The 19,319-nt window shown below is 43.2% G+C and overlaps 1 protein-coding gene across 6 annotated transcripts in view; it reads right to left on the reverse strand.

Annotated features, from left to right (window-relative positions):
- Positions 1-4,841, reverse strand: part of DIP2C (disco interacting protein 2 homolog C) — a 337,417-nt gene extending 332,576 nt beyond the window's left edge. For 5 of the 6 annotated variants that reach the window (XM_068934312.1, XM_068934308.1, XM_068934309.1 and 2 more), the window contains exon 1: positions 4,400-4,841. In XM_068934312.1, the coding sequence (XP_068790413.1) occupies positions 4,400-4,484 (85 nt within the window). In that variant the 5' untranslated portion in view covers positions 4,485-4,841. The remainder of the gene's footprint in view (positions 1-4,399) is intronic. The other variant, XM_068934314.1, reaches the window with a different exon arrangement.
- Between the last annotated feature and the right edge of the window lie 14,478 nt (positions 4,842-19,319).

Genomic DNA, 19,319 nt, shown 5'->3' on the forward strand with positions numbered 1-19,319 from the left:
CCTTGTATACCCTTAAATTGAGGGGAAATGAGAAACATATTTTGGGCACTTTTTTTAATTCTTAAATTTTTTAAGAAGGGCCTGTAGAATTACAATTTTTTCATAAGACAACACATCTCAGGACTCCTGTTTTTATTAAATCAGTTACTCAGTTAACAACCCCCAAGCTATACTAAATAACAAGATGATTCATCTAATTCTACCCAGTACAATTTTATACATAGTTAGAAAACTAAAGCCTCATAAAATTCTAAACAGCCCTAAAGAACATCTACTGCAGAGTGACATGTTGATTGCATCAGCCTAAAAGGACTACAGTTTTCAGCAGTGCAAACATCAGTACACCCAGCGGAAACTATCACAGAGTGTCAAAGAACACATATATAACATGCCAGCATCAGACACATACACTCATACAAAGCAAAACAATTGTCTTCAGAATATTCAGCTAGATAAGGAAAATTCCATAACTTACCTCAAATACTCTTACAAAATTTAAATTGCTGCTGCTTCTCTACGTTCTGAGAAAGAGAAACATTTTCCCCTCCCAAAATGAAGTGAAAACACCATCATGAAGTGTGCTACTGATGCCTTAAGCCGAACATAAAATTACACATCAATACATAAACGTGAAAGTTATTTTCAGTCCTCAAACTACGTCAAGCTATACTTAATACATAATTCACCCTCTGACATGGGGCAGGCTACAGGCACACACTCTGAGGACACTGGTAAACATTTCTGACTCTGACTGATCTTCAGCTTCTTATTCATAATAAAAATACTAAAATCTAAAATGGTTATCTGAATTTGCATGCATAGTAAATTTTAAACAGCTATGTTAAAATCAAAAAAGCACTGTAAGACCACAACAAAAGGGATGTAAAAGCTATGTGGCTTGCCCACAAATAACCAATGGGTTAGAACTGCCACAGAAACAAACTTAGCAGAACACAAAGTAAACACCTTTAAGACGGACTCTCCTTCCCTCTAAAGCAATAAGCAGAACTGCCTAACTGCTCACACAAAAGGCACTCCAACATAGTTTGCCTTATCATCTACAAAGCACGTGCTACCTGTCAGGCAGCCAGTTTGTGAGGTTATTCCGGCGGTATCACTGCTGTGAATGAGACTATGCCTGGTTCACAGCACAACAAGGAAATCAGAATTTGGCTGCAGAGAAAAAAATATCATGGCCAAATTTAAATAGATAATGACTACCAGTGAAGACTGTAATTACAATATCCGCACAACCAGTGCGGACACCAGTGATTTTATGTAAGGTTTCAAGATGCATTACACGGATTGGACCCGCACTATCACACAATGCATTTGCACCACCCAGATATCTTTAGTTCACAGCCTAGAAACCAAGCTGCAATAATCCTGCTAGTGCTCCTCTCTCTTTTCCGTAATGCAGCAACTTTCTTTCAGATGCTATCCTCGGGTCTCTGCTGCCCAGAAAAGTTGTTGCAACTGCAGGACTAGATTGCTGTGGTGGTATGGTAGACAGCTGTAAGACCCACAGCATTCAGAGGCGCCAGAATTGAAAAATACACAGTCACAAACAAAGCAACAAAACATTTCAGGCATTCAGCCTTTGAAAAACATTTTCCTAGCAAGTTTGATTCAGGAAAGCACTTAAACAGGGGCACAATTTAAAGGAGTCACCTCACTGGCAAAGTTATCAATGAGACATAAGTACATGTTTACGCAAGCAGTTGCTTATCTACTGCTTTATACTTCAGTAGTTTCCTAACTGAAGAAGGTAGTAGAGGCACCCAAACACATCATAAGCATAACACACATTAAGACCTGAGTCTTGCAAGTATTTATGCACATGCTTAAGGATATCACAGTGAATATACCCCACTGAAACCAGTAGACTGGCTTATGAGAGTGAAATTAAGCACAGGCAAAATGTGCTATAGGTTCTGGCCGGAAATGCATAAAGGTGCCTTGAAAATCATTTAATTCAGAATTAATATGGCCAGAGTAAGATCAGCCTTCTATAGCATAACAAAACTTTGCAGACTTTACTGATCCTACTACATGTAATGATTAGTTTTGGAAGGAGGCCAGAAGCTGCAACAGGGGTGCCTAAAATTAGGAGCTTTAATCAGTGAATGACTTAATTTTCTCAGCCACTGAGTACTATCGTTTACTTAACTGAGAGCATATCAGCAGTGGCTGAGGGGAAGACACTGAAACAAAAACACTGACCCTTTCTCCATCCACCTCCCAATTCCAACCTATCTTCATTCAGGCTGCTACAGTTAGAAAACACTGGTCATACTGTCTACTGGGTGTAATGTCAGTGGCACAGAAGGGAAGATACTGTCAATGGGCTAAATTCATTCCAGCTCTAGCTCCAGGGAAGTTACAACAGTGCAGATACAGATGTCCAGTTGCAAACCACATCCTACTTCCTCAGTGTCTTCTTGGATTATGCTTACAGCAACAGAAACTGCACCATAAAACTGTATTAAAACTTTAGCATACTAAATTAGCATATTTCTAACTGAAGACCTAAGTTAGCCTTTTGCAAGCATTTACTAACATGTTTTAATTAGTAGCTTGCTGGTGAATAGACAATAATGTGCCTACACACTAAAAGCATTTTCTGCATAAAGCGAGAATGTTGCATATACCGTGATATAAACAGTCCTTCCTCCAGTCCCCTACCACCGCAGATAAGGGCCAATGAATGGACAGTACATTGTAGTAAGGCAATATCATATTTAACTTTTCTTTTTTCACAGTTTCAGGGCACTGGGAGGGTGATGGGAGGAGAGGAATAACAATGAGCGCCCGCAGCAATCCTACTAGCTTGTTCCCTTCTTCACCATGAAAGCGTTAAAAGGAAAATACAATGTCAACATCAGCTCCTCCCTGCTGATGAAACTGGCTTGAGCGCATTTTACTTTCTGGCTGGCAGCCCTTACAAACCGTTACAAAAGGACAGAAAGACAGAGTGAAAGAAAGACAGAAAGCCAGCTCCATACGTCCAACAATTCCAACAACTAATTTGGGACGCAGTGGGTCATTTGCCCTCCTCATGTTAAGTGTTATAGCCAGGCAGAGGTAGATGAACATTAACACTCGCTTTTTCTCATTTACAAAAAGTGGAGAGGGAGAGACCAGCTAACAGTTTATTTGTACTTCAGGAAACAGTCAACTCTAGCAGTATCAAGATATAAAAATACCCCTCAAGATATAAAAATACCCCCTGCCCTCTTCCTCTGGGAGGAAGAGACTACATCTCCTACGCTAAAACCGTGGCTAAAGCTGATGACACTGGGCACTCAATCCCAATCAGCGAGAGACCCTGATATGCGATAATCGTTCTGTGCATCTCATTCCTTAACCGGAGCTGACACAGACCGAAACGGGGAGCTGGAGACGGGCTGAGGCACAGAGGGAGGGCTCGGGCTCCCGCTTATCCTCCCGACCACAGGAACAGCAATATGAGGGTTGCGTGAGAGCTTACCCAACCCGGGAACCAGTGAAGCATCAAAATAAACCAAGCCAAGAAAATCACCACCAGCTTTCAATTAAATAGGGAGGGAAAAAAACGCAATTAAAAAAAAAAAAAAAACACACACACACACACACTTTCCTCTACGAGACCTAACTAGCATGTTTTAAAATAACCTTATCAACGAGTATTTTGTTGCCGCTGATTTACACACTGATCCCGATGCGTGGACTTCATGGCAAGTCCCTCGATACAGTCAAATAGCTTTTTCGCACCAAGGTATATGGCAGATTTCTGTAAAACTGCATTTTCTTGGCAGGACAGGAATCCCTGCAAGCCAACCCTAAAGATTTTTCCATCTTCCGTAATAAAACATGCAACACTGGAGCGGCAAGCCCTGCTGCCAAAGCCCCTCTCCCACCTCCGCCAGCGCCGCGGCGGCAAGAGGAGGAGGCATTTACAGGTAGAACAAAAAAAATCCATACGTGTATTTTTGCAAAGCCTTAGGGAAAGGTGGCTGGGAGGTGGAAGGGCGAAAAGAAAAACAGAAGAGGCCGCGGACGCCATGGGGAATCGGGGAGAGCACAAAAGCAACCTGGTTCGGAAAGACACCGGTTTCCCGAGAAACTAGAAATGCAGCAGATTCCTCGCCCAGAGCCACAGGGCGGAGTGGGGGGCGGGGGGGGGGTCGGTCCGGCGGCTCCGCCGGGCTGTCACACGCCAGCAGAAACGACCCGGCCGGCGGCGCCCCGCCGAGCCCGGGGGGCCGGAGAGGGGGGGGGGCACGGGGGGGGGGAGGGCCGGGGCTGCCCGCGGCGCGCGCCCCGCCGGCCGTTCAACTGTCACCGCCGCGCGGCCGCGCCAACCGCCACCGCCCGCGCCAACCGCCGGGGCCGCCGGGCCCGCTCCCCGCCGACTTACCCTCGGATAGCTCCAGCTCCAGCTCGGCCAGCCGGGCTCTCACCTCCAGGGGCAGCGACATGCTCTCGAGGCTGCGGTCCGCCATGCTCGCGCCGCGGAGATGGGCTCCCCCCCCTCCTCGCGCTCCCCCTCTCTCCCCCTTTGTTCGCAGCAGAAAGGGGAGAGGGAAAACGGCGGCGCCGCGTCGGATGCCAAAGTCCTCGGCGCGGGCTCAGCGGGGCATAAAGGAGGGAGGCGGGCGGGCGGGGAGTCCGCGCGCGGGCACGGGGCGCGGAGGGAGGGAGGGAGGGAGGGAATGCGGCGATTTCGCCTCTCCTCCCCTCTCCTCTCCTCCGCCTCCTCCCTTCCCTCGCCGCTTCCTTCAGCGGGGCCCCGCCATGGCTGCTCCCGCCGCCGCCGCCCGCCCGCGATCGCTCCGCATCGGCTCCTCGCCGCGCCCGGCCCCCCGCTCCGGCACCGCGGCGGCCACTCGCGGCTCGCCGCGCCGCGCCGCGCCGCGCCCCGGCCCGGCCCGACCCGACCCGACCCGACGCGCTCCTCCCTGCCCGGCTCGGGCTGGCGGCGGCGCCTGGCGCTGCGGTGCCGCTGCCGCGACTGCTGCTCGCAGGCAACAGCAGCGCCGCTGTCACATCCACGTGACCCGCGCCGCCGCCCGCCGCCAGGGGGCGCCGCAGCGCCAGCGCCGCCCGCCGCCCACGGCCGCTGCGCGGCGGCGCGGAACGGCGCGGAGCGGCGCGGCGGCTCCTGCTGCCGCTGTCCGCCCGCCGGGCTGCCCGGGGCACTGCGGCGCCTTTGGGCGGCCCGCGCCGAGGGGTCAGGGCTAACCGCCGGGCGAGCGGCGCTGGGGAGCCGCGCAGGGCGGCGGCACCGCCCGCCGCGGAGGCGGAGGCGGGCGCGGAGCGGCTCTCGGCCGCCTTCAGCGCTCTTGTCTCCTTCAGCGCCTGCGTACGCCGTGGATGGCCTTGCTCCAGCGCTTCGCACGCGTGTCCTGACTTCAGCGTGAGGATCGTCAAGTGCTTGATGATGTATTTATCCTAACGGCATTCCTTGAAAGCGGGTCTTCTAGGCCGCTCTTGGCCCAGACACGCAGTCTGGGGGGCCCAGACGCGCAGTTTGCTCGAGGCCCCGCAGTAATTCAGCACGAGAGCGAGGAAGAGCGCTCGGAAACCCGAAATTCTGTTTTTCCATCCCCACAGCTTTCAACGTCTGTTCAGCTATATTTCCTGCGTTCCACCAAACAAACAGTGGGACTTCTGGTGAAGGTATTACAGAACCCTTTATGTTTCCATTAGATATTAGCACAGTCTTAGTATAAGAGAAAAGAACACAGCTGACGATATGCCCAGCACGAGCATATACCAGTTGCCACTGCATCTGCAGAACTTGTTAAGAAAAATCAAAACACAAGTATTCTAATTATACCCCTGCAAATAGAGGGAACAGGTTTGAAAATCTTTAATAAAACTTCCTTTCAGATCAGTGAATATATTTTACAAGGAGCATCTTCACTTCTGTCTCTCTCTTTCTGTTTCTATATTTTTTCCTGTTTTCTCTCCCTCCCTTTTTTTTTTTTTTTTGAAAATATCTCATGAGAAGGAAGGAGCAAGACACAACACCACGTGTCATTTCAGAAACACATAGTTAGTGCTGGAAGTCATAACGGTAGGATAGGTCTTACAGGGACACAACTTCGGCAGACAGAAAAAGGCATGATCATTCCTAAGTGAACTTTGATTTAGTACTTAAGTCAGCGGAAGAAAAGCAAGGATGTAGGAGTTTCTTCAAAAGATAACACTTAGGCTGTGACTCTACTAAACAATGCATTTTTTTAATATGTTATGGAACAAAAACAAATTACATCATACTACCAGCTGCGCTGAACTGGGGTCGACGTTGGAACGGTTCCTGCAGGGTATGCCACGCTGGTGGTTTCTTGTGCTTTTCACTGTGTTCTGCGTAGGAAACCTGTTTACACCGAGATCACCGCTGATGCCAGTGTCACTGTGGCCAAGCCAGCGGTGGGTCTGGCTGGAGTACTTCGGTCAAGCTCCCTGCTATAAGTGAGACTTGAATACATGGAGTCCCTTCATTTCATGGTGCTGTTATTGGTTTCATTGTCATACGAGGTGATTTCTATTAACCACTCCTGGGCTACTCTTAGCACTGCAAGATCAGAGCCATCTGTTTAGCCTCTCTTTAGCAGGGCCCATTACTTTTAGCAGCATGGCAACATGCATGCCATTTAGGGCTATGCGAATGCCTCTCCACTGGCACTGGGCTATATAGGGGTAAAGGTTTTGCCTTTTGTTGAGCACCGACTGTTTCAAATACCGGCATATGAAAAATTGCCCACATCTTTCTTGTTCCTTACATTAGGACCTAAACAATGAAAAGCAATTAAATCCAAATATGCTCCAGGGTTCCTACCTGCGACTCCAAATTCTGTTTGTTTATTGTTTTCTGTGGGATAAAATGTGTTGAAGGTATCAGCATTCTGCAGGAGAAGCTTTTTCTAGTTTTAATAAGGCAGCCAAAAGAAGCAATGTAAAGCTTTGTGGTAATCCAGCTTTCTTTGCTAATGTGTATCTCAGAGGAGCACCTTTGCTTCCTAAGTCTTTCAGCTGATAGCTCTTGATTATTTTACTTGTTATCTGATTGTTACAAGAATCTGCACCAGTGGGGTTCAGCCCTGCTTTCCAGATTTTTCCTTTTGCGAAGTTACATAAAGGGCCTAAAAAGAAATACTTGAACATGCACAACACCTAAAATTTTCTCGGCGCTTCTGTGACAAACCCCGTGTTTCAGCCATCAGGTATTTTTAAGGAAAGAACAAGCACCTGAGGCTGAAGTTCATCATGCACAAATGGAAATGCCTCTCCAAACCCTTTGCTGGGGTGCCGCAGGGGCTGGTGGCTCCCTGAGGGCAGGTATCCCCCGAGGGATGGGGTTGCTGCAGCTGCAGCTTCGCGGGATGGGCACTGGGCCCAGCAGCCAAACCCCCGCACGGGGGCTCGCAGGGCCCTCACGGTCTCATTTGCAAAGTCCCCTTTACTTCAGCAGGGCTGCTCTCTTGGGAAGAGATTCCTTTACATAAGCGAAAGATCAGGACCCAGGCTTGAGTACCGAAATTTCAAGCATGTAAATTTGCTTGATGAGTTTGATGAATTACTGAAATTCAAACAAAAAAGAAACAATTCATAAGATTGGACCTAGTTGCTCTTAATTAATGAATCCTTGCAGCTTTATAGATGAAAGGCTATGTCCTAATCATCCACCAGAATAAGTGGGAAAACTTTTGCTGACTTCAAGCAGAGCAGGATTGTATTTTTGATTCTGCGATTAATTCATATTGTCAAGTTTTGTAAGATCCTTTCTATAAAGACACCCTTTTCTTTAGAAGCGTAACAGTATTTGCCCGGTGTACAGTTTCAAACGTGTTCAAGAGAAGAAATTGATATGTAAAGCCTTTCTGACAGAGGCCCTGACCTCCACAGTTTATGAGCGTCTTCATACACTAATGCTTGTATTAAAATGGTTTGGATTATTTACATGTGTAAACCTACTTGAACATGGCTATCGTCACTGAAGAAAGTCTTATTTTTGCTCAAAAATAGTTCCCTATTGTCACTATCTATTATAAAATCCTAGTGAAGACTAGGTACTGTGCAGGTTACCTTGCTGCAGCCTAGCTATCTGGATGAAATGTCTGAAGGACAACACAGAATTGACCCTGACTAGATAAAAATTCTCTCTCCTAGCTGTCTCACAGCAAAAGATACATGTGATTTTGCAGAGAAGATTTATCCTAAAGCCAAGTCTATACCTGAAAACTTTCCTAAAACCATAATGTTAGGAAGTGGGCAAGTCAGTCACAACATTTGGAAAATGCTCTTGTGTAGACACTATTACATTGACCCAAAGCTCCTAAAACGATGTGTGTCTTCTGGCACATTAATAATAGGAATGGGATCATGTTTGTGGACAAAGCGGTTGGTTTCTCTTCTATTTGTGTGAGTATGGAATCAGAATTTGGCCACTGTAGCAAAATAAAACAAAAAAGAGAAGGCATTCGCAGAAAAACAACAAAAACTATCAGTTGCCTGGAGGGACTGATTTGTAAGGAGAGATTAAAAGAGTTCTTTCTCAGTTTGCTAAGCAACAGCAAGGGATGGCCCACATAGCTACCCGCAATTATCTGAAAGGTGCAAGCACCAAGGAAGTTAAAGGAAAAAGAAAAGCGGGTATAAAAGGATGCAACTTGGAAAAATAGGGTGGAATTAAGAAAGGAAGATGAAATGAATATCAGGGAAAGCTTCCAAGGGATGAGCACTATTCGACTGCAGAATAGTCTCTCAAAGGAAATGGTGGAATCCCCATCATTTGGAACATTAAAACCAGAACAGACAAAGCAATCATGAATACACTGTAGGAAATAATCCTACTGTGGTACTGGATAAACATGCTTGTCTGGGACTAGTTATGCAAAGATGTACTGCATTTTTTTTTTCTATTGAACACAATTAATTTTTTGCCCTTCACCTCTCCCCACTCCTACTCTCTTTGTTTGCCTCTGTCTGCTTGTGTTTCATATCCTGGTTGTAAACTCTATTGTGCTTGTATAGCATCTACAAAAAATGTGTCTGGATGTCTACCTACTACCATATCACAAAGAGTAAAAAAGGAATTGATTACATGCATTAATCAAGTTACCGCTAAATGGGATGCAAGTGATTCTATTATTATTTCCAAGCTGTGCTCTGATTTCTTTTAACACTTGAAAATTAAATTCAATCCCATCTTCTAATTCCTCTCCTGCCTACTCTAAAGAGGGAAAGGAGGGATGGCCTGCTGATTGCAGTCCTAGCTCAGCACTGCTGACGTATGATTTTCATTCTCTGGTCTGTTAGCTCAGACAGCCCCTTTCTCCAAGCTATTTAGACACTTTGGATCCCTTTAATTCCTGTGGGTATGTGACCGCTGTAAACCTCTGCGTAGTTTGGCATTTGCCTCTCTGCCTTAATATCCAGCCTGAAAAACAATGGAGGTAGCTCTCTCTTAATTCTCAAAGGTTTTTGAAGGTGAGTCTAAGGGAAGCCAAATGAAAACTGTAGATAGACCTGATGCGGTGGACAGAAAGTATTTGCCAAATCCTGGACAGATGTGTGAAGCTATGACCCTCAACTATTTCCCTCCCTAACATCATTAGAGATGAGCTCTGGTAGATGCAGAAGTGGAGGACTGAGAAGTTCCTTTCCCTGCTGTGTCTCTGTGCCAGGGATTACTGGCCTTGCAGCACAGCTGGCAGCAGGGAGCATGAATTCATGCCTCAACTCCTTCTGCACATAGTTTGACATATTCGTTCACATGCTGATGAGACTGGGTTGAGCTAAGATGCGTAAGAGGGAGATCAGCTTTCTTGGACAGAAGTAAGGTACAACATAGGAAAATGAAGGAAAAAGAAGCCTTGAAAGACATCATTTCCCTTAGTATATCAGATATTTCTCTCTCAGATTTGCATTTCCATTGTCCTTAGGTGAACATTTTGATTGCCGTCAGTTTAACAGTATTTTTAAATGATATTTTAAAGGTTTTAATAATTTTTGTACATTTTTTTTTGTTTAATAAACTCATGAAGAGCCTTTAGTGGCACAGGGTAGATTAACTGGTTTGAAATTTAGTCTCACACAAGAAGTGTTTATTAGGCTCCTGCAGCCTGGCCAAGCCTGTTTGTGCTAAAAAAGATCCTTTCCACTGCTGCATTTGAGGTAGGAATTGATAATACAGTTCACAAGTTCTGAGAAATTGAGGGAAGTGGCATCTGAAGACAGGAAGTTTCCTAATACTCTAATACAAGATTCCCAAGGCAATGCACATACATAGTCTTTCTCTCATTATGCAACATATCTCACACTAAAAATACTTTATCCACCCTTTGATCAAGGTTTAAACCTTCAGCAATGCTTACAGTTTTCTCAAAAGTCAATAGTTTTTCTTCAGTAAAATTTCTTAAATTACATTTACCAAATGTTTCAATCTGCTGAAATTAAAATGTGCAACTGAGTGTTTGAGAGCATATTTCATATGATTTATATCCTTTTCCATTTTTCTATTTTCCTGTGATGTTCTTTTAAAAAAAACTTACATAGGTGGAAAAGGGATTTACTATCATTTTTAATAACTGAGCCTCCAGTTAATGGATTTTATCATAAGCTTTAGCAAATAGAAATCATATTGTTATATTAAGATGACGTCATACAAAATTGTTGATACATTATGGAAAAAAGTTAATATATCTCTCTGTGATTTGCATCTTCACCTTTCCCAAAGAACATAAAAATTAGAATGGGTCAATTTTCAAATGATGTACAGAAATAAATTCTAATATGTGGAGAACATGCTAAGGTCCTTTCAGCTACAACATGGACGTGGGTAAATACCTTGTTGGACAAGCCTTAATATTTTCGTTTAAGTTCAAGACTGACAACATGAAATGTCTACTATAACTCTGAAATTCTTTGGAAGGTGAGAAAAAATTATGGAAAACTTTTGCTACCCAGTGTTCCCAAACAAAAGGTTATTTAACCATTGAACATTTTACCCAATTTGCACTACATGAGATAGATTAAATCAATTTCAGACTGATTGATGTCCCCCAAAGTTAGGATTAAGGTTACCATCTGCAGTGAGGATGCATTGTGAGCTTTCAAAGCATGCCACTACTGAGTGTTCTTGATATTTGAGGTAGTCCTAACAGTTTCGTGCATTCTTGAAAATAATCAAGGAGACACTAGGTTATTCTTCGTTAATTCATACTGACAAATATCTATCCAAAACATTTTAATACTGGTGTGATTCGAAGTATCAGTGGTCACAGATAAAAACACATTTTTCTCAAGCTATTGTTTGTTTTCCCAGTTGAGATGAGATCTAGTATATTACAGGTAAGACTTGAAGCATATACCCCACCAAGGTGTAGAATTTTAATCACCGATGACTTTCGAAGCAACAATATTTAACTTACTGTTAAATATTACCAAATTGCCAATGAATAATATTCTGGTATACTTTCATCATGTCTGCAGCACCACCTTTACATTTTCATTTTTTCTTACTTAGCAACCAAAAAATGTTTCACAAATTTTGTTCTGAAAAGCTGTGTTATAATTATCTTTACAGTCTGCTCCAATTGCGTAGTATCTTACATCTGACAGTCTACCATTAGCAATTTTGCACAAATGACAGCAAACCTATGACAATTATTGATCTCATATTTAGCTGCATAAAATAATTCTTCTCTCTTTCTGGAAAATACAAAGCCCTTTTTTTTTTCTGAAACAGTAACTTGACTTGTTGAGAAAATATTGCTGTGACAGGCACTTTCATAGTCACAATCCATGTAAGGATGTAACTCAACCACATATAGGTAACTAATACTTGGACTCAGTCTTAGCTCTTTATCACTCTCTGTGCTGTGCACCTCAGTCCTGGTTCAACAGGAACCAAATCCTGCTTTCCAAAAAGCAGATATATCTATCTCGATCTCAGCCAAGGTAGCTTCAGCCTGCAGCAAACGTAGCAGAGATTCAGTCTTTCAGGATTCCCTCTGGTAAACCTACGCTCAAAATATCCCTCCTAGGTTGTCCCCAGATCCTTGCCTCCTTCTGGCCAGTTTCTTCATCTCTGAGCAGTTTCAGTAAGGGATCTGAGAAAGCTCTTTCTTGAGAAAATTTTCTGGTTTGGTCCTGCCCTGAAACTTCCTGCCCTATTTTAATCTCAGAAGGAGCCATTTCTTCTTTCCAATTTTACCGTGAGGCTCTGAAGAATGTCTTCTATCATTTCTCTGTATTACGGTTTTCAGTACCAGCTTTTCTATGGGCTGGAGTCCTTTATTTGCGGCTTGCTGAGTCTAGGTGAAAATTTGCAGGGAACTGTAATAAAGCTCCTATGTAGAAATGCTTTTCCTGAACAATCTGGCTTGCTACTATATTTTAAAACTTTACCATGCAAAAACTATTCTCCGTGACTCTTTTCAAAAGAGTCCTGCCAGGCCTTCAGTGGCAAGCATTTGCGGTTTACATAGCCATTAATGAAACTTTCCGGAAGTTTTCTTCCTTGCATGCCATTTCCTTTCTTGGTTTACAAGTGAAAAAACATAGGGTGGTATACTACCGTGTTTTTGCAAGCAAAGACTCAAACATGAAGCCACATCCTCGATTTTTATTTCAGGTGCGTGGTTTATTACTACCTCAGGGCAGCGCAAAAGAGGAGCTTGTTTGTGATTTCATTTAAACTTTTGTTAAATGATTAGACTTAGTTTTAGGCTGAATTCAATACTGAAAACAAAGTTAATCAGCAGTTGTTTTGATTTCTAAGCACTTAGTGCAAACGCTTCAGTCATTGATTTAGCCTCCACCTTGCTTAGGCAGGAAGTTAATGAATTAAAGGACACCCATCAAATGAGAAATCAGCGCTCACCCTGACATGTGGCGAAACGCACCTCATTGTCAGCTTCGCCATGAGCAGTAACGTTTGGCAGAGGAGAGGGACTAAACAGCTGGGCAGTGTGAGGCAGGGCCCTCGCACAGATGATGGCCCGCTGCATTGCAACTTTGCAGTGTGCACAGACATTTTCCTTTCTTTCCTAAGCTAAAAAGGTTAATGTTTGACTATTTATTCGGCTGGGCCTCCTTAAAGGCATGAGATCAGTGGACCATTTTAATAACATTAGACAATGTTTCCTGCCTGGTGTTCTCTCTGGGCCCTGGGAGCTATTCTTACCAAAAAAGATTGAAACTCTCCAAACACAAAATCATTGGCCTATGACCCCCTGTCATTGGCTCCGATTAATCATCAGTATACTGTTTAACTTCCAGTGACAAGGTTTTACAATTACGTTTGAAATATGCTGGAAAATTCAGATCAACATTGACAGCTAGGAACTTCAGTGCTCTAATACCAACTTTTTATTCCTTTTTATGATGTTAAGTACAGGCACCAGTCTAAGTTCTGTTAGCTCCCAGGAACATTGGAGCTTACTCTGAAATGACTTAATTTCTCTGGGTCACCATCACATGGTGAATGAGGTAACAGCTAGCCACGCAGTATGAAGATAATATTTGCTTACTTCATCAAGTATTGTGAGGACCAGTCATTTAACAGCACTTGTGCATTTCCGTTGGAAATACTATGAATGCCACAAATACCACGTTTATCTAATGATAAACATTTCTTCAGCAACCTAAGAAAGCAATACTAAAAAAAAGGAAAATTCTATGCATTAAAATTTCTATTTCCTTGTGTTTTCAAGAAGAATGTCCTTGAGATTTTATAAAAAATGCACTTTCGGCATAATTAAGAGGGAAAGCATTTCACTTTCTGGGATTTAAATCTTAGCTTTCAGAGGAAGCAAGAGAGCTTAATATTCTCCAAGAAGGGCAACAATGCGTCCTGAGAACTGATAATTTTTAATTCACATGCTTTGATCTTGCTTCATTCTGTTTCCCCGCTCTGTTTTTACTGACCTTTAAATAACTCTCCATGCATTCTGGAGCATTATGAAAATAGTACTTTGGGATGATTCTTGCCTTGACTTGCAAAGTTATGAGATGTACACAGAGTGCCAAGCCACTAAGATTAACTGAGTACCTGACTGCAGGTTTGCCTGTATGATAACGAGAGGTGAAACAACTAGATTGATTGTAATTCAAACCTTCGGATATTTTGGTGCAAGCCCATGTGTGAACACCTCCAGGTCATACTGGAGTAACTTACAGGTTGGTTCTGACCAGTTTTAGTTAAAACCTACCTGGGATTCTTTATGGACACTTTTATTTCAAATTAAACTGGAGTTAGAGTTAGCTTGCATTGGCTAGAAACTAATCTAAACTAAGATGAAGTAAAATTCCCTTAATCCAAAATAAGAATGGCCACCAAGGGGTTACACCAGTTTAATTAAATCAGCGAATGTCTGTAATAGACAAGACTTAGTGTCATGCACTCCTGAAGTAATTTATTCAGATGAAATTCTGCCCAGGGGAAGGACACGAATAATGTCTTGGTTCTCCCCAATCTTCTTTGCACAGTTTGTTACATGTCCTGATGCTTTACTGCTTATTTTCTGATTGGCAAATAAAATTTCTTCCTAGGGGCATTAGATTTTGTCCTCAGGTTTCTTACATGTGACTCCTCTTGGAAAAAAGTTTGTATTGCAGAAAAGAATTTGATTCACCATTTTTACAGGGTTTCACTTCTCTCAGAGAAGTGTGATGTTGATTCAGAGAGGTGCAGCAATTTCAGATTTTTTAAGAAGTGATGTTTTCTAGGAGTCCATCTGAAAAAAACAAACAAACAATGTGATAATTTTGCACACATAAGGGAAGAAGGTATTATCACGTCTTTAGCCTGACTAGTCAGTCAATACCTTACTTGATTGCATCTGCAGGATGAAAGTACAGATGATATGAATCTGTCATACTCTTTCATGTGATGTGTTCATTTAACAAATAACTATATAAAGAGTTTTGTTCTCTGAACATACGAGGCAGAACTCGCAGGTAGTTTGCCTTCTCCCAGATCCCCAACTTCCTTTTTCAGTCAGTTCTTTAGCCAGATGCCTCTAGCTTCGCTTCCAGTCGCAGTCACTGCTCCACACACCCACCTTATGCCTAGGGCCCCCACCGCTGAGTTAGGGACGTCCAGGTCTTTGGGACTTTGCTCCTCATCAGACCTTGCTTTCTGACCCAATGCCTTGGGTCAGACCCAAGGGGCTTTTTTGCACCTTCCACTTAGCCTGAATTAGGGATCAGCGCTAATCCAGACTGAAATTATGGATTAATCTAGGACCTTCAAGTAGCGGGTTTTGAGAGACAACAAGTTTCAACCTTCTTATTACTTTTTGTGCAGACATGGAAGGACCAATTGATTACAGTCTGGTTTTTTTGACCTATTCTTCTTTCTAGGCTTGTTATCGTCACATGTGGGTGTAGGATCCAGAGCCAGAGACACCTGTTGCAGGACCAGAGCATGATATCTAGGGTCCATAACTGACCTTACTTGGTCATCCTCTCTCATGCCAACCAATGTGTCCCCTTCCTGCTCCTCACTGACAGGGAACTCAGACAGAAGAGCCTAGACAGGATGCAGAAGAGGAGCTTAGGATTTTCATGCTGCTTCTGTCATTCTCTAGAAAGACTCCTTTTCCTCTGCAGAAACTGGATAGAGCTGTAAAACCTAACTGGTTCAGTAATTCAGGACCAATATCGAAAGAAGTACTGCTGGTGAGCAGTGAGGTCTGCGCGGACGGAGCTGTGCAAGGGCAGCCTGGTAGTCAGCTCGGACCCAGCAAAGGCTGCCAAATGCTCCTGCTCCTGAGTACCACCGTTTACCCTCTCAGATAATATTAATGGCAAGGTCCTGTGGCATCTGTTCACACTTTGCTCATGACAACGGAACGGCTCTCTACCTGTCTGACTACCTGAGCTGTCATTTTCCAGGCGTGCAAGGGAACAAACCAAACTTCTGTCCCTTCAGGCTCATTTCTGTTACAGATGAGTAAAAAGATTTGTCTATGTTGTCTTGTTTTTAATTGCCACAGGACAAGAGTGCTTTTTATGTAGCTTGGAAGCATAAAATAGATGTTGCAAAACAAAACATTCTTATTGTGTATAAGGGATACTCTTTAGTGAAATAGCCTTTTTTGTACATTACAGTATTTCCACTCATGGACTTTTTTTTTTTTTGGGGGGGGGGGGTAACTACTTCAAAAAAGGTATAATTTAGAGAAAGAGGTAGCATCTAGGGCACAATTACCGTGGATAAATTCATGGAAAGGCATACATTAGGAAAAAATGATCTGTGCATTGCAGATATGATTGATTATTATAGGGGTATCACATGAAGGGCACTGTGAACGAAGTGGCCTTTAAGAAGTCTTAAATTGTTCTGCTGTCAGTTCTGTGATCAACTCATAGTTCCATGTGCTTTTAGGATCGTGTCTCGTTACATAGCTGTTGCATGGAAATGACATACAGTGAGTTTTCCTTTCCTTCAGAAATTGAGATTATTATTATTACTAGGAGTGAAATTCTGTAATAGTTTTGCTAATATAGACTTAAACGATACTAATGAAACAAGGTACCTAGTTCTCTAGCATGTCAATAAACCATTAAAATAATCCATACATAATTCTAACGGTAATCAGTAGTATATTAAGGCCTGACTTTTGCTCAGGCAAACAGGATAAATACCTACTCTTTTCAACTGGAACTATATGTATTGCAGGAAGAGGAATTGGATGACTACAGGGTTTATTTTTGGCTTGGGTTTATGTCCTTTTTCTTTCAATATAAGTTAAAAAACATGCAGTGTTTTTTCTTGCGTTATTTTTGTTACACTAAATATATATCAGAATTGTTACAGTTGGTTCTCCTTGCTAGAGGCCTTCAGAGCTGAGTAAGAGCCACTTTTTCAGTGCTTTCTTAGCCTCAAAAAGGAGCAGGAGTTTCAAGTCTTTCATGAAGCCCTAATTGCTCGTTGGCATTCGGGTCCCGTTGCAGACGGCAGACCTGAGTGCTGCAGTGCCGCCTTGGTGCCCGCCGTGCCCGCTAGCAACCTGGGAGCCGGGGCTGGTGCCGGCTCCCTTCCCCACCATGGATGGGCTCCTCCCAGCCAGGCAGCTCAGGCATGGGGATTTACCGGGATAAATTTATCCCGGTAAATCTCCAGCCCTTCATAGTGCAGTTTATCCTGCACCTTAGTGAACCTGAGCTGAGCCCTTGGCCACTCTCTCTGGGAGAGACCATAATTTAGGTCTCCTCCTATCCATCCCACCACCTGCTTCCCTGAAGCCCGCAGGACTCCGATGTCTTTTGTTCTCTGTCAAATTCAACTGAAAGCGATATAGGCAAGAAGGCAGGTTTATTAAAAATTTGAACAGAAACAGAGAGGTTTTTTTTCTCTCTGAGTCGCTTGCAGTCAAAAAGCTAACAGACCTTATCCAATGCCAGCAAGGTTAACACGTGAGTAAAAGCTATTGGTTTGTGGAAAAATCATCGTGTCATCAGTTTAAAATGTTCCCAAACTGTAACCGTTAAACAGGCTATCTAAATACACTGAATAGTCAAACATATATTACAGTCAGATCGTACTGTAAAAGGCTACAATGAGGAATGTTTCCTTGGGATAGTACGAAGGGAGAGTATTTGATATTGGTCTTGTATCAGATATATAAGCACATTAATCAAGAATTATATAAACTACGTAAAAGTTCCTTTAAAGAGGAAGAGTGAAGGCAGATTTTACTTCAAAACTGTCCTTGAGATGTGTAACAAGATGATTCCTAACTTTAATGAGTGTAAATGAAATCAGACCCAGTGCAGTTCATGTTGGGAGATAGCACAGGAGGTGCAGGGTTCAGGAGATGGAAATTATGAGATTGCATATGAGATCACAGGTAAAATGAGAACATGAAATGGAGCTCATCAAAGAGCTAAGACAGAGAACAGTATATAGACGGAGATAGAGAACAATATATAGATTACCTTGATATTTGGCCACTTCTCACAAAATGAGGAGTTAGAACATTATTTAGAGTATGACTTTGTCATACAAAAATCAAGCCATGCCTGGTGGTGTGCAAACAGCCAGGGAGGAATCCCTAAAACCTGAGTGTGGTTTGGCAGCTGGGGTTGCCAGTACTGCTGTGTAACGCCAAATCCAAAGGGACATCCACCCAGCATGTTACACATCTCTCTTTGGAGAACAAAAATCATTATATTGCCCAGTGAAAAGGTAAAGACAGCTCGTGAGATATCCGGTACTGCCTTTGTGAGCTAACAACAGTGGTATCAGTGCACTCGGCCTGTGATTATCCTTTCAGATAAGGTTTATGTGGCATCAGTCTAGCTCTTGTCTCTATTATTTATATGACCTAATCACTTCGTGTAAAATGTGACTTCTTCAGCATGGACAGAAGTAGAGCTGCTTTGAGAAGACCATCCGCTATCCCCAACACTAAGACACTAACGCAGCATCTGGAGTAACTAGTACAAAAAAAAAATCGTTGAATAAATGTAAGGTTTTGGCAATAGACTGATAAAAATCAATAGATTCAAGAGACTGGTTTCCAGGAGTGCTGAACTTTTCTCGATCCCATCAAATTCACAGTGCATTGCTGTACTCCACACAGCTCGCGGTCAAAGCAAAACTTTAAAGACTTTTAGAAATCCCTGTCTCGACCACACAACCAAGTTACCTGGGCACAAGGGCTAGCAACCTTTCACTGAGCAGTGCCAGACTCTTTTCTTTCCCCAAATTGGAGGTTAAGGGTGCTGGTAGCATCCCATTTTCACTGAGTCCGAAAAAGAAAAATGCCCGTGTCTGCCTTGCATAGAAGCAAGGTGTCTGCGAAAGGAGTTTCCCCCTTTCCAGGCTGTGGAGGTGAGCCCCACACATTTTGATATGAAAAGGCCTTGACTATACCTAATATATCTTTATGAACATATGAAAAAATTCTCTAGTTCACTTCTGGCGTGCAAGCTATGTTTGCATCAGTACCATCTTGCATTAATCTTACCCACACAGCAGGAAATTTCTGAGTGTTATCAGTAATACTGCACGTAATTAACCTACAAAGCCCAGCAAAATCACTGTGTTTCCTGGGCAGTGGGAAAACATCTCAACAACTGTTATACTTCACCAGATTTCCTAAGTACTTCAAGCAATTAGTTCTGAGGACATTGGTACTACATTGAGATAAAATGCATCTTTCCCTCGTATTTCTGTTTGCATTAATTATTTTTTATATGAGATTCTTGAAGGCTACAAGTGATCAGCAAATTTTTCAGAGTGCTGTGTCTCTGTCAGGCACCCTGGGAGGCATATGAGAACAACAAATCTTTGGTTTACTTTGTCATCCTCGGTA

This window comes from Struthio camelus, chromosome 2 (assembly GCF_040807025.1).
Source record: "Struthio camelus isolate bStrCam1 chromosome 2, bStrCam1.hap1, whole genome shotgun sequence".
Classification (NCBI taxonomy): Eukaryota; Metazoa; Chordata; class Aves; order Struthioniformes; family Struthionidae; genus Struthio; species Struthio camelus.